Source organism: Pogoniulus pusillus, chromosome 27 (genome assembly GCF_015220805.1).
Source record: "Pogoniulus pusillus isolate bPogPus1 chromosome 27, bPogPus1.pri, whole genome shotgun sequence".
NCBI classification, from domain to species: Eukaryota; Metazoa; Chordata; class Aves; order Piciformes; family Lybiidae; genus Pogoniulus; species Pogoniulus pusillus.
In genome coordinates, this window is record NC_087290.1 from 9,602,037 (window position 1) to 9,629,178 (window position 27,142).

The 27,142-nt window shown below is 50.7% G+C and overlaps 4 protein-coding genes and 2 non-coding genes across 6 annotated transcripts; 2 read left to right on the forward strand and 4 right to left on the reverse strand.

The window, feature by feature from the left end:
* Window positions 1–648: 648 nt before the first annotated feature.
* Window positions 649–3,049, forward strand: CHCHD2 (coiled-coil-helix-coiled-coil-helix domain containing 2). The gene is made up of 4 exons (XM_064166334.1): window positions 649–786; window positions 1,306–1,552; window positions 2,069–2,231; window positions 2,729–3,049. Exons 1-4 carry the CDS (start codon window positions 737–739, stop codon window positions 2,737–2,739), a joined length of 471 nt encoding a protein of 156 aa, XP_064022404.1. The 5' UTR covers window positions 649–736; the 3' UTR covers window positions 2,740–3,049.
* Window positions 3,050–4,426: 1,377 nt separating this feature from the next.
* On the forward strand, window positions 4,427–10,996 carry PHKG1 (phosphorylase kinase catalytic subunit gamma 1). Its single transcript, XM_064166597.1, has 10 exons — window positions 4,427–4,764; window positions 6,252–6,385; window positions 6,680–6,855; window positions 7,168–7,222; window positions 7,785–7,850; window positions 8,073–8,236; window positions 8,825–8,915; window positions 9,855–10,008; window positions 10,089–10,214; window positions 10,690–10,996. The coding sequence occupies exons 2-10, from the start codon at window positions 6,303–6,305 to the stop codon at window positions 10,939–10,941; spliced, it is 1,167 nt and encodes a 388-aa protein (XP_064022667.1). The 5' UTR covers window positions 4,427–4,764; window positions 6,252–6,302; the 3' UTR covers window positions 10,942–10,996.
* Window positions 10,997–11,700: 704 nt separating this feature from the next.
* Window positions 11,701–18,240, reverse strand: SUMF2 (sulfatase modifying factor 2). Its single transcript, XM_064166598.1, has 9 exons — window positions 17,609–18,240; window positions 17,082–17,238; window positions 15,987–16,101; window positions 15,370–15,414; window positions 15,030–15,180; window positions 14,469–14,524; window positions 13,355–13,439; window positions 12,686–12,851; window positions 11,701–11,939 (listed from the first exon to the last, which is right to left on the reverse strand). Exons 1-9 carry the CDS (start codon window positions 17,664–17,666, stop codon window positions 11,834–11,836), a joined length of 939 nt encoding a protein of 312 aa, XP_064022668.1. The 5' UTR covers window positions 17,667–18,240; the 3' UTR covers window positions 11,701–11,833.
* A 100-nt stretch (window positions 18,241–18,340) lies between these two features.
* On the reverse strand, window positions 18,341–25,588 carry CCT6A (chaperonin containing TCP1 subunit 6A). The gene is made up of 14 exons (XM_064166596.1): window positions 25,411–25,588; window positions 25,063–25,126; window positions 23,505–23,639; window positions 22,746–22,919; window positions 22,490–22,593; window positions 21,701–21,811; window positions 21,024–21,183; window positions 20,688–20,770; window positions 20,365–20,461; window positions 19,898–20,045; window positions 19,463–19,596; window positions 19,253–19,355; window positions 18,858–18,930; window positions 18,341–18,703 (listed from the first exon to the last, which is right to left on the reverse strand). The coding sequence occupies exons 1-14, from the start codon at window positions 25,542–25,544 to the stop codon at window positions 18,631–18,633; spliced, it is 1,593 nt and encodes a 530-aa protein (XP_064022666.1). The 5' UTR covers window positions 25,545–25,588; the 3' UTR covers window positions 18,341–18,630.
* LOC135187780 (small nucleolar RNA SNORA15) lies at window positions 21,954–22,090 on the reverse strand. Its single transcript, XR_010307441.1, has one exon. It is a non-coding gene; the product is annotated as a small nucleolar RNA SNORA15 (small nucleolar RNA).
* LOC135187781 (small nucleolar RNA SNORA22) lies at window positions 23,027–23,158 on the reverse strand. The gene has a single exon (XR_010307442.1). It is a non-coding gene; the product is annotated as a small nucleolar RNA SNORA22 (small nucleolar RNA).
* Window positions 25,589–27,142: the final 1,554 nt, after the last annotated feature.

Below are 27,142 nucleotides of genomic sequence, written 5' to 3' on the forward strand. Positions count from 1 at the left end.
TAGCGCCGCTCCTTTGGAGCCCGGCGGGACGGAGGCTTTCCGCTCGCCGTAGCGCCGCTCCTTTGGAGCCCGGCGGAACGGAGGCTTTCCGCTCGCCGTAGCGCCGCTCCTTTGGAGCCCGGCGGGAGGGAGGCTTTCCGCTCGCCGTAGCGCCGCTCCTTTGGAGCCCGGCGGGACGGAGGCTCTCCCGCTCGCCGTAGCGCCGCTCCTTTGGAGCCCGGCGGCAGGGAGGCTTTCCGCTCGCCGTAGCGCCGCTCCTTTGGAGCCCGGCGGAACGGAGGCTTTCCGCTCGCCGTAGCGCCGCTCCTTTGGAGCCCGGCGGAACGGAGGCTTTCCGCTCGCCGTAGCGCCGCTCCTTTGGAGCCCGGCGGGACGGAGGCTTTCCGCTCGCCGTAGCGCCGCTCCTTTGGAGCCCGGCGGGACGGAGGCTTTCCGCTCGCCGTAGCGCCGCTCCTTTGGAGCCCGGCGGCAGGGAGGCTTTCCGCTCGCCGTAGTGCCGCTCCTTTGGAGCCCGGCGGGACGGAGGCTTTCCGCTCGCCGTAGCGCCGCAGCGGGCGGCGGAAGGGGTGGGGCTCGCGCACGCCCCGCGCCGTCACGTGGCCCCGGCAGTGACGCAAGCGCGCGGCGCGTGTCGGGTGACCTTCAGCAGCAGCGGCGGCGTCCGAGCTGTGTGTCGGGCCGGGGCCGTTTTCTCTTGCTTCTCTTCTCCTCTCCTCGATAAACCTTCTCTGCTGCGATGCCAAGGGGCGGCCGGAGCCGCACGTCCCGCGTGGCGCCCCCCGCCAGGTGAGAGTCCTTGAGCCCTTTTTCTCCTTCTCCGCCCCCGTCGAGGCAGCAGGCGGTAAAGGCCCTGCCGCCATTCCGAGGTTGGGTGACGCACCGGGGCCCACCCGGTAAGAGACTTGGAGAAGGGCTGAAAGGGTGACCAGCTGTTCTGGAGCATGGCTGTAGCAGGCTTAAGTGCTTTGCGGGGTGGAAGTGAATTTTAGCACTCGCTTGGCTGCAGAGCCCGGCCCGCTAGTGCCTGAGCATTAAGGCCCCATTTAATCAGCCAGGTAAGTTACAAGTAATTTCCCTAAAAAACATGTAATTCTTTGGCGTGAGTTGGTGTGGTTGGGCCTTAAAGGCCAAGAAGAAACTTGTGAATTTGACTCTGCTGTGCATAAGCCCCTTGCCAGAATACTGGTGTTTTGTAGTGTGCAGGACGTAACAAGGGAACGCTGCCCATGGTCCCTGCGATCGGGCAGCCTCTGCCTGCTGTGAGCTCGGAGTGGTGATGTGTGCCTTTTCTTTTTGTCCTTGCAGTCGGGCACCAGCAATGAGAGCTGCGTCACCAGCACCTGCCGCTCGGGCACCTGTCCCGGCAGCAGCACCGGCTTCTGCTGTGGCTAGTCCTGCACCACAGCAGCCTGGCCTGATGGCACAGATGGCTACAACTGCTGCTGGAGTTGCTGTAGGCTCCGCTGTAGGCCATACCATAGGTCATGCCCTTACAGGAGCGTTTAGTGGAGGAAGCAGCCCTGAAGCTGCCAGGCCTGATATTACTTACCAGGTAAGAGAACACCAACTGCTGAAGTGCAGTTAACTTGGCAGATCAGTTATGTATAGGGTGAAGTAATTGGTAGTGGCATAAAGACCACACAAATTGCAGCTGGGAGCACTGGGGTAGTAATCAATGCTCAATCTCTAAAGTAACTGTCCAAGTCACCATGAAGCATCTCAAAAGTGCTTGTGGTAAATTAGAGTATTAGTGTTGTATTCCAGTGTAGTACTCCCCTGATTCAGACATGACTTCCCAGTGGCAGGTTTGATGGCAGTAAGGTCTATTGCAAGATACTTTTGTGCTTCTCAAATGTCTAGAACTACCTAAGTGTAACTTAACAAAACTGTTTAGAATGCCTCTGCTGGAAACTATTTTGTACACCAGCCCATTATTTGGTTCCATTTAGAAAGTAACAATGTCATGAGTAAAACACTGGGAAGAAATACACAATGAGCAGTGTTGGGGTGGTTTGGCTTCCTAGGCTGAGGCTGTTGAAAGGTCTTTTATGAGGTGTTTCCATTTCAGGAGCCTCAGGCTGCTCAGCCTGCCTACCAGCAGCAGCAGCAGTCGCAGTTTGCTCCTTGCCAGTATGAAATGAAGCAATTCCTGGAATGTGCGCAGAATCAGACTGACCTCAAGCTGTGTGAGGGTTTCAGTGAAGTTCTGAAGCAGTGCAGGTTTGCTAATGGTAAGTAGAGCTGCCAGACTAAATTAGCTGAACAGTAAAATCGTCACGGGAATGTCCTGGGCTTAAAATTCTGTGTGGTAAAGAATGAGGATTGATAGAGCATGCATGTTGCAGTCAAAGCGAGCTGTTGTACTGTCTGGCTTCCTCTTTTGGTCCTGTACATGCAGCTGGAGGTTATGGGGTGGAGAGAGGATGAATTCCTGAAGTTTCTATGCTGGTGCATGCACTAAAGCCAGCTGGTGAGGAGAGTGGTGGCAGCAGACTTGGAGAATCACCACAGCACTGCTGGCCTGTAGCAAACTCTTGTTTAGCACAACTGAGAAACCACCGTGAGCTGGCAGAGAGGCCACTGCCCAAGACCAGTGTTAGGGTGGACTGCTGAAGTCTGTAGTTCAACACCTCCCAGCAAATGGATGAGAGGAACCACCCTAAAAATCCTCTGCTCTGAGAGATTCAAAACTTGGTGTGATTAACTACAGTAACTTTGTACCTTTCAGGTTTAGCCTAAATCCTCAGAACAAGGCTGATGAAGACCACCTTACAAGACCTGACTTATGAATGATAAAAAAGCTTCAGTAATAAAGTCTAAAGCTGTCTGATATCTTGTTAGTTCATATATTCACACTGTCATCTTCATGGCTTGATTCTTGCTGTAGCAGCTACAGACATGATACAACTTAGAGCCGCTGCAAATTACTTAGCACAAAACAGAAGAATGAATAATAAAATGGAATGAGCTAATATGTGGATTAACTGGTTTGCTGATTGTTGCTGAATGTAAGTGATGTGGTGTTTAAATAAACCTCTCTCTCGAAGTATCTTGCTTGAAGTGAAATTTGGAGCAGAGTCTGAATGGTGAGCAGATTGAGAACTGATATTTGGCAGGGCGCTGTCTGCTTGCCGGCAGTGGTGCCTACAGAGCTGGAGCTTCAGGAGTTCACGAACAGCTCAGTGGTGGGCTCTGCTTACCAGAGATCTCCACTGTGAGCATCTGAACTCTACAGGCACCTTCTGCTGACTGAAAGATGGTGACAAGCTACTGTCTGACTCCACATTATTCTGCATGCAGCAAAATCTACCCCAGGGGCCTACTTTTAAGTGTAGACCAACTGTATTCCAAGAAATACCTTTCCTTGGCTCAGAGAGGATTTCAGCAGTAGGCTGCTACCTGAGTGAGCCTGTGCACTTGTAAAATAACACAAGTCTTGCATCAGGCAGTTCCCAGTAGGAAGCTCAGGCTGTTGATTTCTTCTTTCTCCATCTTGTGGACCGAAACAGGAGAGGGTGGTTCAGCTGACTGCGGGGGCTGTCGGCTTTTCTTTCTCGTACCTGATTTAGGCCAGTGGCAAAGCAGCTCCACGTGAACAATACATTCCAATGTAGAGACGCTGATGCAGAGTGCAAACCCTCTTTTTTCCATCAGAGGGAGCAGACAGCTCATGCCCTGCTGAGATCCCGGCAGCCACTTGCATTTGGTGGTGTAAAACCCTGCACCGAGGAGAGAGGGTTTGAACACCAGGAAGGTTTGTTCTCAAGGGGAGGAGGAAGAATCCTGCACAGAAAAGCACAGCTCCTCCTAAAAATACTTTAATGCAGCATGACCTGGTTTTGCTGAACTGCTTTTAAGCTGTTGTATATTCTGCCTGCTCCCAAGAGTTCCTGTGCGGGATGTGCAGTCCTGGGAAGGCAAAGGGCAAAAATCGGCATTTAGTGTGGAAAGGTTACCTCAAACACGGGATGGGGACACATCTGCCTTTCCTGGTGACACGGGAAGCTTTGCTTCTGCTCAGGCTCACATCTCAGCTGGCAGCTGGTTAACCGTCCTGGTGCAAATAAAACACAACCTGTTTGGGTCATGACTGAAGCACTGGGCTGCTGCTGAGTTTGCAGCAGGCATCCCCGAAGTTCTCTTTTCAACCAGGCAGGAATCTGCGCTTAGACTGGACAAAGTACAAAGTAAAGCAGTTTGCGTCCCCCAGGGGTTGGGAAGCGGCAGCCACGTAGGAGAGCCGGGCAGGGGGGAACCGTCCGAGCCAAGGCCTCTTAGGAACAGCTCGGACCCGACCCAAACCAGCGTCAGAGGCAGCTCGGAGCCGACGCAAACGGGCGATGCGGCACAGGGGCCGAGCCTAACTCCGCACAGAGAAGGGTTAATGCTGCCGGTGCGGCGGGGGAAGGCCCCGACCCTCTCTGCTCCCAGCTGAGCCACTGGCAGCTCCTCACCCGGCCGCTGCCGCCTGCCCGGGGCTGCGGGTTGCGCCCTCCCGCTCAGGCGGCAGGAGCCCGTCCCCCAAGCCCCGGCTCAGATGCCCCCCCCCCGCCGGCCGCCGGTGCCAAGTCCGCTGCGCTTTATTTTTGGCTCATCGGCGGCAGCGCCGGGCGGTCCTGAGGGCGCAGCCGGCGGCGGGCGGCAGCTCCCCCGCGCCCAGGCCCTCCTCGGCCCACCGCGGCCTCTGCCCTTCGCCTGCCATCGCCCGCCCCAGGGCCGGCGCCGGGGGACTCGCGGTGGCGGAGCCAGGCTGCCCGCGGCCAGGTGAGGGGAGGAACCGGCCTTAGCAGACGGGGCTGGAGAGGCGGGAGGGCTGCGGGGCCGGCGGGAGGGCTGCCCCACCGCGCTTGTTTCCAGTGTTATTTTCTGCGTTATGTTTGTGTTCCTGGCTGAGCACAGCGGGGCCGGCTGCCGGGGAGCTGCCCGCGTCTCCGCGCTCACGGAAGCGGGGAGATGTCGCTGCTGAAGGACCTCCCGGGCCATGGCGGGGGCAGGCGGGGAGGGGGAGCTGAGAGTGCTAGAGGGGGCTGGGAGCTGGGCCGGGGCGCTCCCGGGCTGACCTACTAAAAGCTGCGTTTTGCTTGAGCTTTCCAGATTCCTCTCAAATATTTGCTTGTTACCGACTGTTTACCATGGCAAACGTGTAACGTCCTGCTGTAGGGCAGCGGCCCGGCTGGCAGTGCCCGGCTGGCAATGCTCGGCCCGGCTCGCTCAGCGTTCCTTCATCGCTCCCTCGGGCTAGAAACCCCTTTCTCTGCCCCTCTACCCGCTTTCTACCCTTCGTTGCACGCCCATGGCGCTCATACAGCACTGATAATGAAACCAGCCTGCCCTCTGTACCAGCTACTTCTATTACATCCAGAGGTTTTCGACGAACTCCTGGGCACTTTCTTCCCAGAAAGCAACACACAGAACCCAGCTTCACCCTGGCAGCCCCCCACGGATGCTCCCCAGCTCTTCCCTCCAAGACCACCACCATTCCCATTTCAGTTTCAAAGAGATGGGAATTGGTGGTTCTGCCCAACGCTGGAGATACTTTGTCTTCCATTACTCCCTCTCCCCACCTCCTATTCAGTCCTGACTTGTTTTGGCACTGCTTGCATTATTCACAACAGCTAAAATTTGATACCTTAAACCAAACTCCTTCCTGGCTCTTTCGAAATGCTCCAGCCCTCATTAAACATCCCCTCTGAGCCCCCACCAGCAGACACCTAAACCGCGGCATCAGTCCTTATAACCCATCCGGGACAGATAGGCATTGATCATGAGATCTGAATGTCCTTAGAGAGGCAAACCTCGCCTGGTGGAGTTATTGCCACCTTGGAGAGAGGTGTTGAGGCTCTCCTGCCCATCTACTGTCCCTCCTCTGGCAAGCTGTTACTCCAACGTGACAGTTCTGCTGCCTAAGCAGGCAAGGGATGAGATTCTGAGATGCTTTCCAAAGCTTTAATCCCAGGGAGGCTGCTTCTGCCCTCGGGGACAGCCAGGCTGTAAGGGATCCAGTAAGACTTCTCCTGTTGTCCTCAGTAGGATCTCCATGTGGCCCTGAGGGCAAAGCTTTGCTTTTTCAACCAGTGAAATATTGTCTTTTGTCTGTGGTCCAGGATTCATCACCATCTTCATCATCCTCTTCCTCCTCTCCTCACCTCCAGATCATTTTCCTTCTAGGAGGCAGAAATCAGGGAGAAGGCAGGTCCCTGTTCCTGCCCCAATTACAGGCAATGCCCCTCCTTGCTCTTTTCCCCTTGCAGCCTCTTTCCACCAGCAGACAAGGCCAGACTACCTCCAGACAGGATCCAGAGATGACCAAGGAAGAAGATCTACCAGACTGGAACTCATCCAAGGAGTTTTATGAAAAATATGAGCCAAAGGAGGTTTTGGGCAGGTAAAATTTGTTGATTTTTTTTTTTTTTTACCAACTGTGGCTTCCAAATTCAAGTTCCCTATAGGAACAGTGTTAATTCTCTGGGAATCTGATATGAACAAGGGCCACAGCAGTATGGGGTTAAAAATAGCAGGAAGCAGCACTTTCCATCAGCTCAAAATCCTCTGTCCCACCAAGCCAGGGGAACAGAATGAGACCCACTTGTGCAGGCCCAGGTGCTGATGCACAGCTGTGAAGCTGGGCTGGATGGGCAAGGACAGGAACCTCCATCCTTGCCTGTGTTGTCCCTGGCAGGGGGGTGAGCAGCGTCGTCCGTCGGTGCATCCACAAAATCACTCGTCAGGAGTATGCCGTGAAGATCATCGACATCACCGCAGGGAACATCTCCCCCAAGGAGGTGCAGGAGCTGCGAGAAGCTACTGCGAAAGAGATCGACATCCTTCGGAAGGTCTCGGGCCACCCCAACGTCAGTAAGTCCAGCTCTCAGCATCAGCACAAGCAGGTTTTCTGTCTATGTATTCCTCAAGGGAAGGGTTTTGGGGGTGAAATCCCTGGAAGGTCAGACCTCCAGTGGTCCTAATGTGACATGCAGCACTTGCTCAGAGCATCCTTTGCTCTACCTCTGTGCACCCACCAGCAGTGTCCAGACTGCCTCCCAACCAAAACACTACTGAAGATCACCTTCTGTCAATTCAATTAGCAATTAGATCAGAGCTGTTTAGTCCATGAATGGCCAGAAACAGGCTGTACCCTGCACTTAACAGCCCTTGTGTTTATTGCAGTCCAGCTGAAGGACAGCTATGAATCCAGCACCTTCTTCTTCTTGGTGTTTGACCTGTAAGTACCAGCTTCCCTGTCACCCCAGCACTGTCTTCTCCAGCCCATCCCTAATCTGCAGACAGCCACCAGCCAACCCCCACACCAGCTGTTGATGGTCCAAACAGGTCAAAGGTTGGAGACAAACAGCTCTCGCTTGGCAGAACCAAGCCTTGATGGCTGTGAGCTAGCTGGCCACAGCCTTGCTGCAGGCCGTTGTTTCCCCTCTGTCAGCGGCTCAGCACTGCTCAGGTTTCCCCATAACCTTTGTGGGAGCTGCCACACATCCCAGGGGGTTATTTATATGCCCAGTGTGACGCCACAGCTCCTGACACCAAGGCAGTGCAGTGGACATCAGCAGGAGAGCCTTCCCCCATCCAAAACCTGCCCTCTCTGAGGACAGCCTGTCCTTTTGCCCGGTGTTTTGCAGCAATGTAGAGGTATTTTTATCAAGTCAGCTTGTCATGGGTGCCCTGAGCTGTTAAGGTGCAGTGACCCCCAGGTGATCCTCCTTGGGGGCTGAGGGCTGCTTTGCCACTGGAGCTTATCCACTACCTGCCTCTATTTTCCTTCCAACATGCAGGATGAAGAGAGGGGAGCTCTTTGACTACCTCACTGAGAAAGTCACCTTGAGTGAGAAGGAAACCAGGTAAGGCCAGATGCAGGTCGCTGAAAATCATGTTGCAAAAGCAAGAGTGTGGGTTTGAAGAACGACCTTGTACCAAGCATGGTGCCCACAGGCAAAGCAGCACTTGGGGCTGTGCCCCTGTGCTCAGATGTAGGGGTTGGGCTGCTTGGTCCCTGTGCCCACCCCGGGAGCACAGTACTGGAGGGGACTGGCCCTAGGAGAGGTGCTGTCACCCATCCCCAGGAAGATCATGCGTGCGCTGCTGGAAGTGATCCAGTACCTCCACTCCATCAACATTGTCCACCGAGACCTCAAGCCAGAGAACATCCTCCTGGATGACGACATGAACATTAAGCTGACAGACTTTGGCTTCTCCTGCCAGCTGCATGAGAATGAGAAGCTCAAAGGTAGGAGAAGAGCAAGGTGGGGCAGTGCCAGGTCGGCTCATGGCCAGTCCATTGCTGCAGTGCCCACAGCAAGGTGGGGAGTCCCTCCAGCCCCACAATTTTCTCGGGGACAGTCTCAGTGCTGTGGGTACAGAGTGGTGCATGTTGGCTTTGGGTGCTCTATGGCTCACCCAAGAGCCCAGCTCTGCCTGCAGGTGGCCTCTTTGCCATGAAGAAGTTGCTGCCCGTTAGGAAAACCATCCTGTTCTTTCTACTTCTTTTCCTCCAGTTGATCCTCAGTACCTCATCCGTTTGCTGCCCATCATGAAGGTTTTTTCCCTCAACTCCTACCCTGGAAAGAGACATATATTCAAGCATGGGCATCCCCATCTCCCCATCACTCTCTTTGCTCACTTTTTAGCTACTAGAATTCACCAATAGAAGTTGCCAGGAAGATGCACATCAGTTGTGGTTACTCCCTATGAGCACCCTCACTGCAAAGATCTCACGTGGGATCCAGCCCCTCCTTGTCAGCTGCTGAGGGGGTGGGTGGGGATGGAACAAACTCTCCTGGATGGCTCAGGGGGATGCTCTGCTCTGTTTCCACAGAGATCTGTGGCACACCTGGCTACCTGGCTCCTGAGATCCTACAGTGCTCCATGGATGACGAGCACCAAGGCTATGGGAAGGAGGTTGATATGTGAGTGAGATGCCTGTCTTCCCACCTTATCTCTTGGGCTGCTTCCAAAACAAGTGAAACAGCAAGAGCTGTGCAGCTAGGGACCCATTTGAGTGTTGGAAAAGAATTAAAAGAGGCACCAAAAGAAAACCTTGAAGGTTGTGAGAGGTTGTAGGTTGTCCTGGTGCCCAGGAGACTGGCACAGCAGTCTAGGGATGAGCACATCTCTCCACTTCGCCCCATCTGGGAGGAGGGAAAGCAACACTTTCTGTTCATAAATTAAATTGGGCCAGGCTCTGAGACACAAGGCTGTTTAAAGGCACCCTGGAGCAAGACCTGAAACCAAGACAGCCCCTGAGAAAGCCAGGTCAGGAAAGCCCATCAGAGCTCTGCAGGCACTTTGCCATCATCTCTGATGACTTCAGGTTCAGGTTTGCAGCATTCAGAACTGTAACCAACCACTCAAATACCCTACACTGGCATATTTTGACCCATTTTCCAGTTTAAGTACCTCCAGTAACTCCCCATCCAGGGAGCTCTGCACACCACAGCCTGAGCTGAGACAGCCCCAGAGCATCCAGCCTTGCTGGCACCACCATGTCCCACCCTCTCATATCCTCTTCCTCACCTAAGTAAAACAATAAAACCAAATACCTCCAACTCACAGCTTCCTCCTCCAGTATCCACAACAGCTTCACATCAACTCAGTTCAACTCCCTTAGCCCCTTCCCAGCAGCAAGGATAGCCCCTGCTGCTTCTCACCCATCAAGGCTAAAGAGACCCAGCAGTGAGCTCAGCCTCCCTTGTCAGACACCACCCAGGGTAGCATTCTCCTGGCTTACCAGGGAGGCAAAGCCATGTGTAGCTCAGCATGGGGAAAGGGACATAGACACTCCTGGCGTGCAGATGTGCCCTCAGAGTGCCAGGCAGGGCTGGAGGGTCTGACTGGGCTGCCCACAGGTGGAGCACGGGGGTGATCATGTACACCTTGCTGGCCGGCTCGCCCCCCTTCTGGCACCGCAAGCAGATGCTGATGCTACGGATGATCATGAACGGGGACTACACCTTCGGCTCTCCGGAGTGGGATGACCGCTCAGACACTGTCAAGGACCTGGTAGGTGCTCAGGACTGGGAACACTTGAGGGGGCTGCAGACAGCTGGGATAGTCAAGGCTGGTTGCGTGTCCTCCTGCAGATCTCCCGGTTCCTGGTGGTGGACCCGCGGCAGCGGTACACAGCCAGCGAGGCGCTTGCCCACCCCTTCTTCCAGCAGTACGACGTGGAGGAGGTTCGGCACTTCAGCCCCTTCCGGAAATTCAAGGTAAGCTGAGTAGTGGGACAGATTTCCCAGCTGAGTTCAGTCAGGCTGACAGACCCAGGCTTGGGCAGGATGTGACATCCTGGCTGGGCAGCCTTCTCCAAGCACTGTTTCAGCTACTTTCTGGTACTTCTTAAGGGTTTTTTTTCAGCACAGGATTAAATAAGAGAAGTAAAAAGTCACTTGTAAGGGGCAATCGACAAGCCTGACCTCACATAGGTGCGCCAAATGATGCAAAGTTGCTAGAGGAATCCTTTTCCTTCCTTATAGCCAGTGACTGGGGCAATTCAGAGATATCCAAAGTGGCATTAGGTGACAGCTTTAGAACTGATGTGCAGTTCTGACTTTAAGGGCACACTTGGAAGAAGCCCAGACTTCTCAGAGAGGCCTCAATATCTGTGCTGACGCGCTGGGACTGATCCCGTCCCTTTGCAGGAGCAGCCACAAATCCCAGCCCGTTCCCCTCCCCATGCTGCAGGTGATCTGCCTGACCGTGCTGGCGTCGGTGCGCATTTACTACCAGTACCGGCTGCTGAAATCAGTCACCAGGGAGCTGGTGGTGCGGGACCCCTACGCCCTGAAACCTGTCCGCAAGCTGATCGACGCCTGTGCCTTCAGGACCTACCGCCACTGGGTGAAGAAAGGGGAGGCTCAGAACAGAGCTGCCCTCTTCGAGAACACCTGCAAGGCCATTTTGCTGACCTTGGCAGCCGAGGAGGAGCTCTTCTGATCACTGCTGCCTAAGCCGATGGGTTGGCTCAGTGGAGTAAAACAACTGAAACCAACCAGTGAGTTCTTTGTTATTCCTTTAGAGGTGAGGCTGGCCTCGGGTCAGGTGCTGATGCAAGCCCATTTAGACAGCTGTGATTCACCCCTGGGCTGTTAAGGGATGAGTTTGGTGAAGCTGCTGCTAACAGCTGTGACCAGACACAGCTCCTGATGTGCTCAGAGCAGCAGATCTGCTTGGGCAAAGCTCAGCTCAGCCCTGGAGTAAGACCCTTTTGGGGCAGATGCAGACAGGGAAGTGATGAGCAGCACCCAGAAGGGTGTCCTCATCGGGGCTTTAGTGGCTGACCTTGTGCAGAGCTGTTTTGTAGCCCTTTTGCTGCCTGCAACAGCCGAGGCGTGGGGTGTTGTCATTTATGCACTCAGAGTCAAGCACACAGGTGCTTTTGCCACTGTTTAAGGGTCAATAAAAGTGCTTTGTTTCAATTCTGGGAAGGCTCAGAGGCTTTCACAGAGCTGAGATTTCCCAAGGAGATGGGGACCGATGTACAAGTCCCCTTCCAGGAATGTGCCCCCATCACTCCCACCACTGCAGCCACCCCTGATGGCAGCCCCATCTGGCATCTTATTTCAAGTGGACACCAAAAGGAGATCTGGAATATCAACCACATGAGAGGAGATGAGACAAACTTGCCTGCCTGCCATTCCCAACCACTGCTCCGGCCCAGGCATCCCAGTACAGAAGGAGCTCTAGCTGGAAGTATTTTGATTTTGAGAACTGTCTGGGTTTAATAACAGTGACTGCTGTGGGGTGCTGGTTTAATAACAGTGACTGCTGTGGGGTGCTGGTCATCTCCACAGGAGAAAATACCTTCAGGTCTTCCTGAGTGATCTCCTCAAAGCTCGGGTTTGGTCCAGCTTTTCTTGGCCCTGACTGGAGGGACATCAGTAGCACAGCGGAAGCTGAGGTTGTCAGAGGCTGAATCTGGTGTGTTCCCCATTCTCACAGTTGGGAAAAAAAAAAAAAGAGACCCAAAATTAGGCATCTTCCCTAATTAACACTTACATAATTCAACATCACCTTTTGTAACAGACCAGAAAAAATCCTCAAATCCTCCACTTCCCTAGAGTAACTAGGGAAGAAATCCATCTCATTCTAAACACTTGATGGAAAATACTGATGATTGGAGAAGCATGTTTATAGCAGGAAAATCTTCAGCAGTGTTTGGAAAACATTTTCCTGCTTCTCCAAAAAGTTGAGTAGGAACAAACAAAATAACTATTAAAATAAAACTTGCTTCCAAACAAGGTGAAGGGTCTGGAGGATAAAGCTTGTGAGGAGTGGCTGAGGGGAACTGAGGTGGCTTAGTCTGGAGAGGGGAGGCTGAGGGGAGACCTCATTGCTCTCTACAGCTCCCTCTAAGTTAGAGTGAAGTAGGGGTTGGTCTCTTCTCCCTAATATCAGAGAAATCACCTGAAGTTGTGTCAGGGGAGGTTTAGGTTGGAGATTAGAAAAAAATTCTCTCCTGCAAGCATGGTCAGGGATTGGAACAGGCTGCCCAGGGAGGTGGTGGAGTCACTGTCCCTGGAGGCATTCAATATACCTGTGGCCACGATGCTTTGGGCCATGCTTTAGTGGCTGTGCTGATCTTAGGTATATGGTTGGAGGTCGTTTCCAACCGAAACAATTCTATAAAGCCAAGCCAGAAATGGCTGTGCAGCAGCAGCTGGGCATTGCCCAGGCCTACCTGGTGGTCACACGAGCTTTATGATTTGCAGACCCATCAGCAGTGTCAATCCACGAGGCCCCTCTCAGGACCCTCATGTTCTGAGCACGCTGCCTCGAGGAGAGCCCTGCAGCCAGGTACTCTGATGCTGTCCACTCCCAGGTGTTTCCCAGCAGGTCGTAGAGCCCTGAGACATGGATGGGTTTGGATGAGGATTATGAGAGCACATTTGCAAGGACTGCAAAAGCAGCTTGGTGTGCAGGAGGGGATACAATGTTTCAAAACATCACTGCCAGAGCATTGTTTAATGGTGAAACTGGGAACCAGAAGCTCTTTACTGCACTGCAAACTGGCCCCTGCTAAGAGCTGGACCTTTATTGTGTCTCATTGTTTCCCATCTGCATGAGGGCATGGCATCTGCTGTCCCCAGAACAATCAGGTAAGTCAGACTGATGAGCAAAATAATTGACTTCAGAGGTGGTTTAGTGCATTGAAGTGCACTAGATGCCCATCAGCCAACTTCACTGACAACCATCAACGTTTTGCTAGGCTTGGCTTGTTCTATCAAGATGCTGAGGTGATCCCACATTGTATGTAAAACTCTCGCACAACCACAGGATTTTATAACTAGTGTTAATTTAGGAAGCAGATGCCATCCCCCACAGCAGGGCAGGAGTGGCTGCTCCATACCGTAGTTGTTCTGAGGAGGGAACGCTGCCACAGGCGAGACGCCGTGATAACCGTCCTCAGCTGTGTCTGCCTGGGGGAAAGCACCCTGTGGGAAGAGAGAGCACTCAGGGCATGGACCCACCATGAAGAAAACAGCAGTCCTGCTACTTGCAGGGCTGTGCTGCACTTAAGTAATGGAAAGAACTCTCAGCTGCAAATTAACTCTAGATGGCATTTCTGACTGTGAGAACTACAGAATAGGTTAGGTTGGAAGGGACCTTAAAGAGCATCCATTTCGAATCCCCCTTACACTAGCTGGCTCCCTTCTGCCAGCTCTCACCCTCCACATAATAGCATCACAGAATTGTTTTGGTTGGAGAAGCCCTCTGAGATCATTCAGTCCAACCATCAGCCCAGCACCACCATGACCATTAAACTAAGTTCCAGAGTGCCAGCTCTACACATTTCTTGAACACCTCCAGGTACGGCGACCTCTCTGGGCAGCCTGTTCCAATGCCTGACCATTCCTTTTGTATAGAAACCTTTCCTAATCCCTTTCCCCTTGGAAGACAGCAGTTGCTCATTGCCAACTTCCATCTTGACCTGTTCCTTACAAGACATTTGAGCAGAAAGGTGCTGTTTGCAATATGAGTTCCGGCCAGAGATTGTAGAATCATAGAATAGTTTAGGTTGGAGGGGACCTCAAAGACCATCCAGTTCCAAACCCCCACCATAGGCAAGGACACCTCTCAGTAGATCAGGTTGCTCAAGGTCTCATCCAACCTGGCCTTGAATATCTCCAGGGAGGGGGCATCTATGACCTCTTGGGCAACCTGTTACAGTGTCTCGCCACCCTTACTGTTCTCCCAAAATAATCTCCTTTTCAAACAAATGTATGCCTGAATTTTTGGAAGCACTGAAATCTTGGTTTCCCAGGGAAGCCAGGCTGAGTCTGCTCCCTTTAAGGGTATTTTGAAAAACCTACCAGAAGCTGAATTTTGGTACCCTGCAGGTAAGTCTGCACTGCTTTCCAGGAGCACACAGCGTGCACAGGCAGACACACCCCCTTGGTACTTGAGTTAAACACCATGCTGAGGAGCGCTGAGGGTAGATGGAATGATTTTTAGGATCTTACCTGCCACAGATTTGTACGGTTCAGCTGGAACTTGTTTCCCCAGGGATACATCCTTTCTGCCAGGGAGGAAGAGATACTCATTATCCTCATGTCACTCCAGCTCTGCACTTGCCTATTTTTAACTAGGCTTTTACAGGCAACCTTTTCTGCTCAGCTCAGGACACTGAGGGACTTTTCAGTCTGATCCCTACAGGCACTGCCAAGGAGGCCAGAAGAGACAGGAATTAGCAACAGCTTCCTCTTCACAAACCACTGCTTGTGCCAGGGAGTCCCTGAGTGATCCCAGTGGCTGCTTCATGCCAACATCAACTTGGGAGGGCAGAGGCATTGCTCCTTGCCCCAGACCCATTAAATGGTGCCTTTAGCTGGCAGAAGCGCTTTGTTTAGAAAGATACATCATGACCAAACATAAACCTCTTCTTCCTCTTATGATGAGGCCAAAAGAGGTGGTTTAGCCTCTCAGATTAACCTCTGAAAACATTCCTACATGGAGGTTTGGATCTGGCAGAACTAACATGACTCAGTGCCTTGGACTAGAAAGTCAGAGCTTGTGGTACGTACGCTCCAGTCCTCCCCTGGCAGCAAATTCCCACTCCTCCTCTGCTGGGAGCCTCTTCCCTTTCCAGGCACAGAAGGCCCGTGCATCATTCCAGCTGACGTGCAGCACTGGGTAATCCAGCCTGTCTTTTATGCTGGAGCCAGGGCCTGAGGGCTAGGAGGAATCACATCATACAGATTGTAACTCATTTTATACATTTACCAATTAAAGAGGACCCAGGCAGGGAGCATGCAGCAACCAGAGATGCCATCCTCCCCCATTTTCAGTCAGTGAGGCTCAGCACACACTAATGTGGGCAGGCTCCCAGCATGGACTCACCACACCAGGGAGGTTTTTACTCACCTGTCGCCAAAAAGCCTTCTCGATGGGCAGCCACCAAGGAGCAGACTGGGAAAAGAAACAGCACCAGATTAAAGCTGAAACTCTCCCCTGAACACCACCCCTACAGCAGCACTATGTAAAGAAGAGCATTTTTTAGTATGGAAATGGTGAAAAGTTGCAGTTTGAGCTGGGTTATCTCAGGCATTTTGATGGCACTTTCCAACAGAGTAGAGGTGTCTGCTTTTAATTACCAAGAAGCCCATGCTGGCTAGTACTTCTGGCTTAAGGTTTCATTAACAAGGTACTTGGAAAAGCACTTTGCTCTCTCTCAACTCACTGCACCATCTCATGGGTCCAGTCTGAGAGCAGAGAGGATGTAAACAGAGAAGCACCATAAATCAATCCAGGCTCAACCCTGCTATTAGTTTCAAATGCAAAATAATCCAAACCAACCCAAGACTAAAAAATATCGCTGAGAATGGTCAAACTCTGCATTGAGAGGAAGCTGCTGCTCAGTGGGAAAGTAACACTAGCAAAGCTCTCTCCTTCTGGTTTGTTTTTTTCACTTAGTAAAGTCAGACTGGGATGTGATCAGAAATACCATCACTGAAACTCATCCCCAGGAGATTTAGATTTACCTCCAGTTTTTGGGTGACTTTTTTTTTCAGTTCTTCCGAGACGAAATCCTCAAAGACAAAGCTCCAGCCAAACGCTTCTGCTTCTGTTTTGTACTTCTTTTGCCTAACAAACTCCCTGGTATAAATACAACAACATCAGGTGTCTGGGAAGAGTTCTTCAAGAGTCACAAATAGAGTGATCTGCACATGCAGCAAGCTCAGAGCAAGACAAAAGGTACACAACCTACAGACACTCATCTGCAGAGCCTCAGCTCCTCCATAGCACAGCTCAGTAAGATGGACAGAGATTTAACAGATCAAACAGTTTGATTTACATCTTTTGACAGATCTGAGAATTTTTCTTACCTGTGCACATAAAAAACCTCATCCTGCATCCTTGTTTTCCATGCAGTGTAACAACCACACAGATCAAAAATCCCTCAAAAGCCACTAAAACCAATGGCTGCTGTTAAATATCCCCAGGATGCAAAAAGAAAAGGCCATGTACTGCTGAATAATCTCACCCTGCTCCTGTCTCATTCCTTTCCCTATTGCCTTAGCTGCAATAATTGCCACTCCTGTGTGTTTCTGGGCAGTTACTGGTGCGTGGCTATGTTGGTTCCTTGTACCAACGAGGGCTAAGCCAAGCAAATGAAGACATTTCCCTAGTGCACTTCTTAGTGCACTGCATAATAACATGTGAAAAATACATGGGAGAGTGCTTCTGTATTAACAAATGGAAATGGAATCTACAGGACCCTGGAACCTGAAGTAGTATAGCTGTGAGTGAGGAAAGTGGGGGAAGACAAGCAGGGAAAAGAGAAGACAAAAAAAGTGAAGAAAATGGAGAAAAGAGAAGGGGGAAAAGTGGACAAAGAGAAGAGGGCAAAGAAAAGGCAGAAAAGCAAAGAGGTGGGAAAGCAGGAAGCACGTTTGCAACCTATATTGGTACAGTGCTTCACTCTGCACCCACTGAGGCAGTTTGTTACTGACAGACACATTTCTGGGTTCTGAGGAAGGTGCTGGGAGCACCTTGGCTTCCAGACCCTGGGACCCAGGACCAACTCCAACACCCACCGCCCCGACAGGAAAGTGGGCCCAAACCTTTGTTCCTACCTGAACTCCCTGTTTGTGACAGGGTATTTGTCGAGAGCAAAGGGCTTCACTGTCACCTCCCTGAAACGCCCTTCCTCATTCCTCTTCTCCAAGGAACTGGATCCCATCTGAAACTTCCCCCCAGGCAGCTGCACCATGCTTCCATCCTCTCCAAACGCTAAAAGCAAGGAAACTCCTTTAGAGAACTGTCATTCTGAAACAGCACCATGCAGTGCAGCACACATTACTGGCCAGAAAGCCCCTGGATGGGCGGGAGGCGGGGTGCAGCACCGCGACTATGGTCAGCATCTGCACAGGTCTGTATTATTTGGGTAACAAGCTAAAAGTCTTCTAAAGTCACATTTCTGCAGCCCCTCCGGGAGAGGAAAAGCTCAGCCAGGCGCAAGCCGCAATGCAGCGCCTCCAAATTAATGGTTCCCTGCAATTAAGGGAAAGGGAAGGAGAAAGAGGAGCTGCGGGGACTGGTGCAAGCAGCTTCTCAGGGCTCCCGGCACAAGCCAGGGCAGCAGCACCCTCTCCCGCCTCACCCCGCAGGGCCTGGCCGCTAACCAGCACCCAGCACCACACCAGCACCGCCAGCCCCATCGGCCCGGCCGGGAAACGGAACCGCCGGGACCCGACCCGGAAGAGCTGAGGCTCGGGGAAGTGCTTCCGGGTCCTCCGCCCCGACCCCTTCGCTTCCAGACCTCAGTGCCCTGCGACTCTCGGGCGTTCGCGTCTGCAAAGGGGCTGCGTTCCCACCGCTTAGAGAACGGCTGAAAGCGTTTTACCTCCACACACGGCAAAGCTCCTGCTACACCGCCCCGTGAGGCGCCTCTGTTTTACACGCAGCGTCTTTCCGTTTGGGTTTGGCTTTACAAGTTTGCTGCTTTTAGTCCTTGAGCCAGCCAGGCTTGCCTTGGCAGGGAGGCTGCCGGCTCCTACCAGCACAAAGCACAGCCAGGAGAAGAGAAAAACAATTTCATACTACAGAATCCTCTTCCCCTCGGTGATAAACCAAACTTTAACTCACCAACCCCTTTGTGTGAGGTTCTAAACCTGACCTGTAATCTATAAATGGTGCAGTTTTGTCTGAGAGCAAGTATGTCTGTGAAGCTTACACCAGATTCATGATGTGAAACTGCAGGGCTGAACCCAGGCGACTCTAGCAGCAGAGCTGTGCTGCCATGGCAATTATCTAAAGGAGTAACAAAGCTGGCAGCCAGAAACTGCAGCTGGGGGCAGAATATTTCAGAACAAGCTTTAGACCAACACACACAGAGCACAGAACGTAAGAGTTTATTGGACAGAAGGAAAGCAACTTCAGGGGTACACCTCAGTGAAATTAAAAATAAATAGCTCACTTTTAGCGCCAAATCTTAGCTTCAGTTGCTATACTTTGAGTGACCGTGTTTACCAAGGAGGGGCAGCTGCTCATTAAAGCAGAGAACCTTCTGTTGCTGGGAAGATCCACCATGGCCAAGCAGAGTGTGGCTTGGGGTGGACTTCTTAAGAGCCATTCCATGGGGCACTGCTGGAGGTGACTGCTGTCACCAACGGCAGAGCCAGCTCAGCCTTTAAGAGAGGACATTCCAGCTCGCATGATTTCATCCACTAGGAGAATGTTGCTAGCAATCACCGTGCTGGAAATATCAAATACACATGGTTAGAACATCCATCCCAACACAGTAAAAACAGCTTCATTTCTGCCTTTGGACTGATCCCTCTACATAGCACCCCTGGATTCCACATTACGCTAACCATCACCCATTAAAGTGAAAACAACGCAACACTTACCATGAATGTAGCAGTTGCTTCTTGACATTGTAATTATCCCAGATTCCAGCTGCTGCAGCCACCATTGGCTCACCTACAAAAGAGGTGGAACAGACTTTAAATAACCAGTTTACAGGGTCAAAAGCAAGACTTCCCACTGTGTGACATACGGTTTTGCCTGCTACTTGCACTGTGGTGTTAAAAATGTGCTTTATCTTCACAAAGAGCTCTAACAGAGTGCATCTGAATACCATAACACCCCACAGCTGCCAGCAGGGCCCCTGCCACAGCATTCTGCACCACTTTTAATGACAAAAGGAACGGCCTTCTGCATTCACAGCAACCTGATGGATTCCTCATGGAGCTGAGCCATGAGTTTCTCACCAGAGCCTCAGCCCATTATTTCAAGTTCTTACCAGTGTTCAGATCAACTCCAGTGAGCTGCCCTGACTCTGCATGCTCTGTCTGAACCTTCACAAGTGTTTCCTGGGGATCATAACCAGAGTTCTGAGCCAGAACCTTTGAGAGAGCAGAGACATGGTTTCACGGGGTGAAGCGACTTCCAGCAGAAAAAGCAACAGGTCTCAGTGTGCTTTAAAGCCACTTTACTTAGGAGGTCCCTATACCTTAGGAATGATGAGCAGAGCATCAGCAAAAGCCTGAACTCCAAGCTGGGCTCTTCCTTTTACACTAGGTTTATGTTTGACAAGAGCATTAGCTACTGCCACTTCTAGTGCCCCTGCTCCTGGGACCACGCATCCTGCAAGGGAAGAAAAAAAACCAGCACTGAGACTTCACAATCAGCATTTAATTCAACTTGAACAGTTACCTTTTAATGTAGCTTGATTTTTTTTTTTCTCATCCTTAACAAGACACCTTGCACAAGTTGTCAACTACTTGTAAAATACAAGGTGTAAGAACAAGAACTAAAAGCATTTCATGTTGAAACACATAGATTGGGGTCCAGCTGCATCAGATACCGAGGAAGCTGACATAAAAACTGACCAATTTGGGGAGTTTCAACAGCAGATCTTTAGCATCACTGAGGAGAGCAGACTCACCATCCTCAATAGCATTTTTAACAGCACGGAGACCATCCCTTACTGCGTCCTTGATCTGTGTCAGCGTATGCTTGTTGGGTCCCCTGATCAAGAGGGTAACAGAGCGGGGGTTGTTGCATTTCTCGATGAAGGTGTACTTCTCTTCACCCTGTGAGAGACCAGGAGTGCATTCATGTCAGATATTAACATACACATGTAATAAAGGAATTGGACACTTTCAGATTCAGTTCTGCACTAAAAGCCCTTCAAGAAACAGTAAGAAGCAGAACCTTATTTCTCAGTTGTACTTAAAAGCATAACATGGACATAACAGGAAAAAAACACTGTGATATACACATACATATACAAGTGGACACCGGGCTGTGAAATGCCATCAGCCTTTATTCAAGGCTCCAGTATAGCTCTTCAAGCACTTCAGGCCTCACTTGATGCCAGCTTTCTTCAGCTGAAAGCAGAGTTATACCTACCAGAGTATACTCGTAGACAAGCCCTGCATGTCCCAGGCAGTCAGGAGTGAGATCCTCCACAGAGTTCATGGCAGCACCACCACAGGCAAGGGTCAGTCTGAGAGAGAACAGATACAGCTTAGCCCTTGCTGTGTGTTAAGTAAAATGTGGAGTCACCAGTGCAACAATAGTATTTTAGCATGCAGAACACCACACTGCCCAGGCTTGGAACAGTTTGCTCCTGCTCCGCGAAAGAGCTCTTCACAAAAGTAAGCCAGACTGGACTCACTGTTTGAGTTTGGAAGAGAAAGTCATTTTACCCTCTCCTCTCCCTGGGAACTAACCTTTCCATGTTCCTCCTCTTAGCTCTCCGCAAAGCAACTATTCCTTCTTTGGCAAGTGCATCCAAGGAAAATGGGTCAATTCCCTAGAAACAAAGAAAGTGACCATCAGGGTAGAGAAAAAGCTAAAAAACCTCTTTCTCAGTCAGATACTAATGAGGCATTTCTTCCTCGGGCTCAAAGAAGATTCCCAAGTCAGAACTGTATGCACATGTTCACAAGTCCATTGGCCTAAATTCTGGCTGATTTCTGCCAGAAGAATTGCACAAAGCAAGTCCAAAGGCTTGCCAAGAAGCCAGCACTTCAGATTAACTGTCCTAGTTAGTTACACCATCTCACCTTCTGGTTGATCACAACAAATCCTTTATCTGAATCACCACAGACTCTTCGTTTCAAGTCAATGATTTTGTTCACTCTGTCTTCAATGAACTTTCTCTCTGCTTTCACCAGCTTCTCTCTCTCTTCAGCACTTTTATAGAAGAATCCAGAGCTCACCTCTCTGAAGAGGACAAAGACAAGAAAGGAGTAATTAGAAAGACCATCCTCTCTGCCTAAGAAACAGAACTGCATATAAGGAATCAATTCTTTCAGCAACATTCTGAATAAATCAAACCAAACCAAGATCCACTCTCAAAACAGCATGCTCTCTAGTTCAGAGCGCTTCCATTACAAGAAACGAGGCACCACCTGAAGCCAAGCAAACTCTGAAGTGTATTTAGATGTTTGCTCTACAATAGCAAATTCTGCCCAAGGAACAGGAAGGATTTCTAGCATTTCTTTAATAAAACAGAATAAAAATCACTATGAAACCCCTGACTCTCAAAAGACATTTTTCTCAGCTTCCCATATCCAGGGAACTGCACAAGGAGCATCATTTATGTCCCACTTTCTACACTATCTGCCTCCCTCTGGAAGACCCTGTGCAGTACTCTCAGCTTTTATTTAAGCATACCCTCAATAAAAGTCTTTCAGCACAGCAGCATTTTCTGCTTCTCACCTCGTTGCTGCATACTTACGTTTTCTCATATTCTAGAGACACATTACAAGTAAGGACATAAGCATCTTCCACTCTTTTCTTCATGTCAGGATGACGAGCACCGTGATCCAAAACCAGCCCCCTAATCAGCCTGCAAGATGAAAAAGAATTCTGTATGTCCACAGGCACGTACACAAGACACCTTCCACAGCATGCAGACAAGTCAGAGAATAGACAGCACAACTGGTCAAACACTCAACTGCCCATGCACTTGTGCTGGCAGTGAGTGACAATTCTGTATCCCTCTTCCAAAGGCAAGTCCCTTCTCATGTAAGGAGCCTGCCAATTGGTGTGGAAAAGGAGCTTGCTCTGGCATAGTGTCTGACTGCATTAGCTACTGAGGGAAAGCTAATGCAGAATTCGTCCATGCCACTGAGCTAAGTACACAGCCTAGGCAGTGTCCATGCAGATGACTACAAGCCTGCTTCCATCTATCGAGTGATCTTTGTAACAAGCAGATACAAGGCCCAGGCACAAGTGAGCCACAGACTTTATTACCAAGACAAAACAGCATCTATTCAATGCTGTTATGTTAAACTCTAACCCAGTGTCATTTTCTGCTACTCAAAAAAACAGTTAGGGTATCATGTTCAGTGAGTGAGGAACTTCTGCTGTCTAGGTAATTTATGCCTTTCCCTCACCCCATCCCTAGTAACTTCCCAGTAGTAGCTTTAAGACACTCAAGTTGCCCTAAGAAGAAAACAAAACCCCAGACTACTCCAGCCTCAGGGCATCATTAAAGTGAAGCTCAAAGATGCTTGTTACTTACGTTGTATCAGTCTCTGATTTGTGCTTCATCTCCATAATCTCTACCATGTGGAGGTCAATGGGCTCTCCTGGTTTTCTGACTGTGAGGACAGAGTCCACTACAGCCTGCAATAGAGAGGAGGGGAAAAAAAGCCCCCAAACGACCATTAGGGTTGCAAAGTGCATCTTCTGATCCACTCTTCATTCAAGTTAACAATCACAGGACTGTAAAGGCTGGACCTCTCAACACAAGAAGAGGCAAAGCCACATACACTTACCTCTGTCAAGATGTCTGCAAGCTCACTATGAACTTTAGTACGGAGGGATGTTCTGGCAACATCTATAAGGGTCTCCCTGTCCATTTCCTTGGTTACTTTGACCTGCTCCAAAACTTCAAGAGCTTTTTCTTTTGCAATCTCAAATCCTTCTGCCACTATTCTAGGGTGCAAACCCTAATGCAAGAAAAGAAGGGAGACCATTAGACAGCAGAAAACAGCATTATGTTTTTTTCACCATTCCAGGTAACATCAAAACATAGGGAATATGCATCCTACAAAGAAAATGTACTGTGCTTCTGAATACATATAAAAGGAATGCAAATCCTTCCAATGCAGAGGAAAAGTACAGGTTATTATAGCACAGAACTGAAACCAAAAGAACTACAAAGCACTCTTGGGTGTTCACTGTGCAATATGAATGTTATTCTGCAATCTAAGATATCTATCAGGGAGGATCTCCTTGGTAACACGCAAATCAATGTGTTTAAACTCTCACAAAACAGTAAGTAACAGCAGGCATCAAACAAAACTTTATTAGAAGCCACAGAATTCACAATAATATGGTTTTGATTTTGAACAAATCTTAAGTCCTCCTCTCCAACTCTACCTCAATTTACAAGTTCTGTGGTGCACTTATTTCAAGCAGATGTATTCATTTTCACCTTTGGCTTATGAGCATCAACCATTAAACAAGCCAAGGTGAATGGTCCCATGAAGCTTTTAACTTGCCCACCTACAAAAGCACTACTGCACACATACCTCAGAAATATAAAGGTCTGCCTGTTTCAGAAGCTCTCCAATGATCAAGACATTTGAAGTGGTGCCATCTCCAGTGATGTCATCTTGTGCTGTTGCTACTTTTGCTATCAAGGAGGCTGTGGGGTGTTGTATTTGCTAGACAAAGTAAGAAGCAGAACAGTGAGTCTTACAGCACTGATACAAGACACAAGCAACCTGAAATCAGCTAAGCAAAACATTTAAGGATTAGCTTTTATGATTCATGTCAATTTATCAGGTTCCAACAAACGGTAGCAATTAAAAACAATCACTTTGGCAATAAATTAACTGAATTAATTCATGTAACACTATTTCCCCCCTCTGATTATGCATCTATGCATAGAAATGCTGAGTGCCAAGAGCCAAACTAGTTCTCAGCTCATTATGAGCTTGACAGAGCCCTTTTCCCCTTCAGGCAAAGAATGCAGCATCACAACTAGACTTGTTGACATTAACACCAGCATGTTTACAGCTGCTTTAAGAATCTCTGCATGATCAGTGTTGCACATACACTAACTGGTTTGCTATGCCTTTGGCAGCTTGCTTTACTCACTCTTCTGGAACCAAACAATATTCAACCAGTTTCTTTCTTGTGAGTTCCTCTGCCAAGCAGTACATCTGGTGTTCTGCTATATGCATCACTCCTGCCTGGCCAAACTCCACACCACTACACATGACCTCACGTTACTTACAGTAGCCAACCTTTTAGTATAAGGAACACACACCACCTAGCATCTCCAAGGACTGAAGTGTATTTTAATATACATTGAAATCTATGAATCTACAGAACAGTATCCACATTTGAAAAGGCTGGTGCTCAGCACTAGAGTGAGATAAAAATCCAACATGGCCACTTACATTGTTGTTCAGCTTTTTATTGTGATTTTCTTTTAAAGTCCTACCTCTAGTTTGAAAGAAGATTATTCTTTTCTTGTCTGTCACATTATCATGTGTATTAACATCAATACTTTAATGCTGAATTACAAGTCAATGGACTGTAATACTGCACAGGCACTAAGGGGTTGTATTCAGTCAGGGATGGGGTCTCCCTGCAGCCTGACAGCCCCAAGACCCTGGGCCTGCCTTGGACCTGGTCATGTCGCCATCATCCAGCATAGTAAAGGTGCTCCTGTAATCTTCACCCCACCCTAAGTAACAGTGATATAACCCCAGATTCGACAGTAAAGTGATTTGAGCTGCATTCATCACCTAGATTTAAACACTTTTCAGGCCATGCGGCCACGCTGAACTCTGCTGCCTAAGGCCTGCTGTTCAAGCACAATAAAAGGATGCTTCTCACGAGCAAAGCAGAAGGTGACAAAAGTGTTGCCTCTTAAATTGCCAAATGAGCAGAGAAACTGCAAACACGTACCAAGCTGCACTTAGTCTTTTACCTTCCTCCCAAGGGCCGTTTTGCCCTGTACATATTACAGAAATGAAGAATGAGGGCGGCAAGGAACGCGGTCTCCCGCCAGCCACTGACAAAACCAGCTTGTTCCTGCCTCCCCAAACACACCCGCGGCAGCAAGAAACAGCTCACCATCTCCTGCAGCAGTACATTGCCATCTTTGGTCAGCTTGATGTCTCCAGCCCCCGACACCAGCCTGCGGGCGAGACAACGTGGGTGAGCAGCTGCCCCGGCCCGCCACACGTGCCCGGTCTAGGCCCGCTCAACTCCCTCTCCATTCATTGAGCCCCGCCGGGCCCAGCGGCCTCTTTGTTCCTCAAAGCACGGCGGAGGCAGGAGCGCCGTGCCGGCCTCCCCCGAGCCTCCCCCGGCCTCTCCCCTCACGCTTCCCCTCAGGCCGTAACGGCTGCCCGCGCGGCCTATCTACCTACCCACCCCACCCTCACCCCCCCGCGCCGGGAGACGCCGGGGATCCCTCACATCTTCATGGTGCCCTTGGGGCCCAGGTTGGTCCTCAGCACATCCTGGAGGCCGCGGGCCGCGCTGATGTTGACGGCCAGCGCGGCCTGGGCACGGGCCACCTCCGCCTTGGGGTTAAGCGCCTTCACCGCCATGGCCTCCGCTCCGCTCCGCGCTGGGGCAGGCCGGACGGGGCGGGGCGAGCCGCGTGCCGCGCCGGGGGGCGGGGGCAGGGGCGGGCCACGCCTCCTCCCCGCCCCTTCTAGAACAGTCCGGGGTGCGTGCGCTCCCATTGGCCGGCGGCAGCGCCGAGCGCGTCTCCATTGGCTGCGCCGCCTGTCGTTCCGAGCGGCCCGCTCCCGCCCCGCCGCGGCGGCTAACGCCAAAGGCGGGCTGCGGCAGGCAGCGGCTGGGGCTCGTTGGGCTTGGTGCTGTGCGGCTCTGAACGGGGTCTTTGAACGGACACGGTCGGGCGGTCATTCGTCCCATCCGCTCATGTGACAGACAGCCCCCGGCAGGTTCCCAGAACCGTGAGAATAGCTAACTAAAGCGGGTGATTTAACTTTAGATCGATACAATTAATCGTTAAACGGACCTGCTTAATCATCAAAATGGTTCCTGGTAAAAGTTCAGAGTTGAAGTTAGCCAAAACTCGTCTTCCAGTGCAGAAGATGCAGTGTGGGCCAATGTGGCCCTGCATGTCCGGGCGTGACCCAGCTGGAGCCAGCAGAGGCTTCCGCAGAGGCCTGAGGAAGAAAAAGAGGAGTTGTGATGTAAACCTTGATGGGCAATGTTTGCACCCTACCAGCTTTGGCTCCAAAATGCAACACAATTGACAGCTTCTCTTGAGATTGAGAAGAGTTTCTGCCATGGTTCCCTACACACACCTTGGGCAGACTGCACCAAGTTTGGCTCCTGCATTCTCCCATCAGGGCCTGTAGCCCCAAATGCCCATCTGCTGTATCTGAAGACTGGTATAACACAACCCTCTTGTTATTTCAAGTGTTTCATAAGGAAGGTGCCTGCCCTTAGAATAATCATGGCCTGTGGCTGCAGAAGTGTGCCAGGGTGATCCAGGCCAAGTGGGTTTTGGTGTTTTGGCAGCCTTTCTGCTCCAGAGGACGCAACCAGGGCACCTCAGTATTTGGAACAAAGACAGATAGCCATCCCAAACATTCATCCACCAGACATAAGGATGGCACAGGGTAGATCTCCACCACTCCATCTCACTTGGCAGCAGGGAGCCCTGTGTGCAGCTCTGGATGCTGGGCTCCACTGACTCACTGGAGGAGTGCTGAGTACCAGTGCATTGGGCTGCTGATGTTTGCTATCGCTCTCTTGCCACTTGTAAAGTCAAAGCCCACTGTTTGGTACAGTTTTGCTGCACAGGTGTTTTGAGGGAGTTTGATGGAACAGTGAGTGTGAAGAACCAGGACAGATACCAGATCACCACTTTTGGTAGCAGGCAGTGGCACCTGCTGGGAATCTGCTCTGCTGCTTTGGATGAGTGCCTCAGGTTTTGGGGGAAAACACCATGTTGTGCAGGACACTCTCATGTGTGGGCTGTCAGCTGGACTTGGCAGGTCTTGAACTATTCATAGGCCTGGGTTTCTGTTTTTTAAATGTTTTAGGTGGAGTTGGTATTTGAACATAATACAACACAAGTTTGGGGGCCTTTTGTTTAGCTGAGCAGTGCATACATCTTGTGAAACATTTTCATGCTGACTCTTTAGCGGCTGGGCTTTCTGTTCTG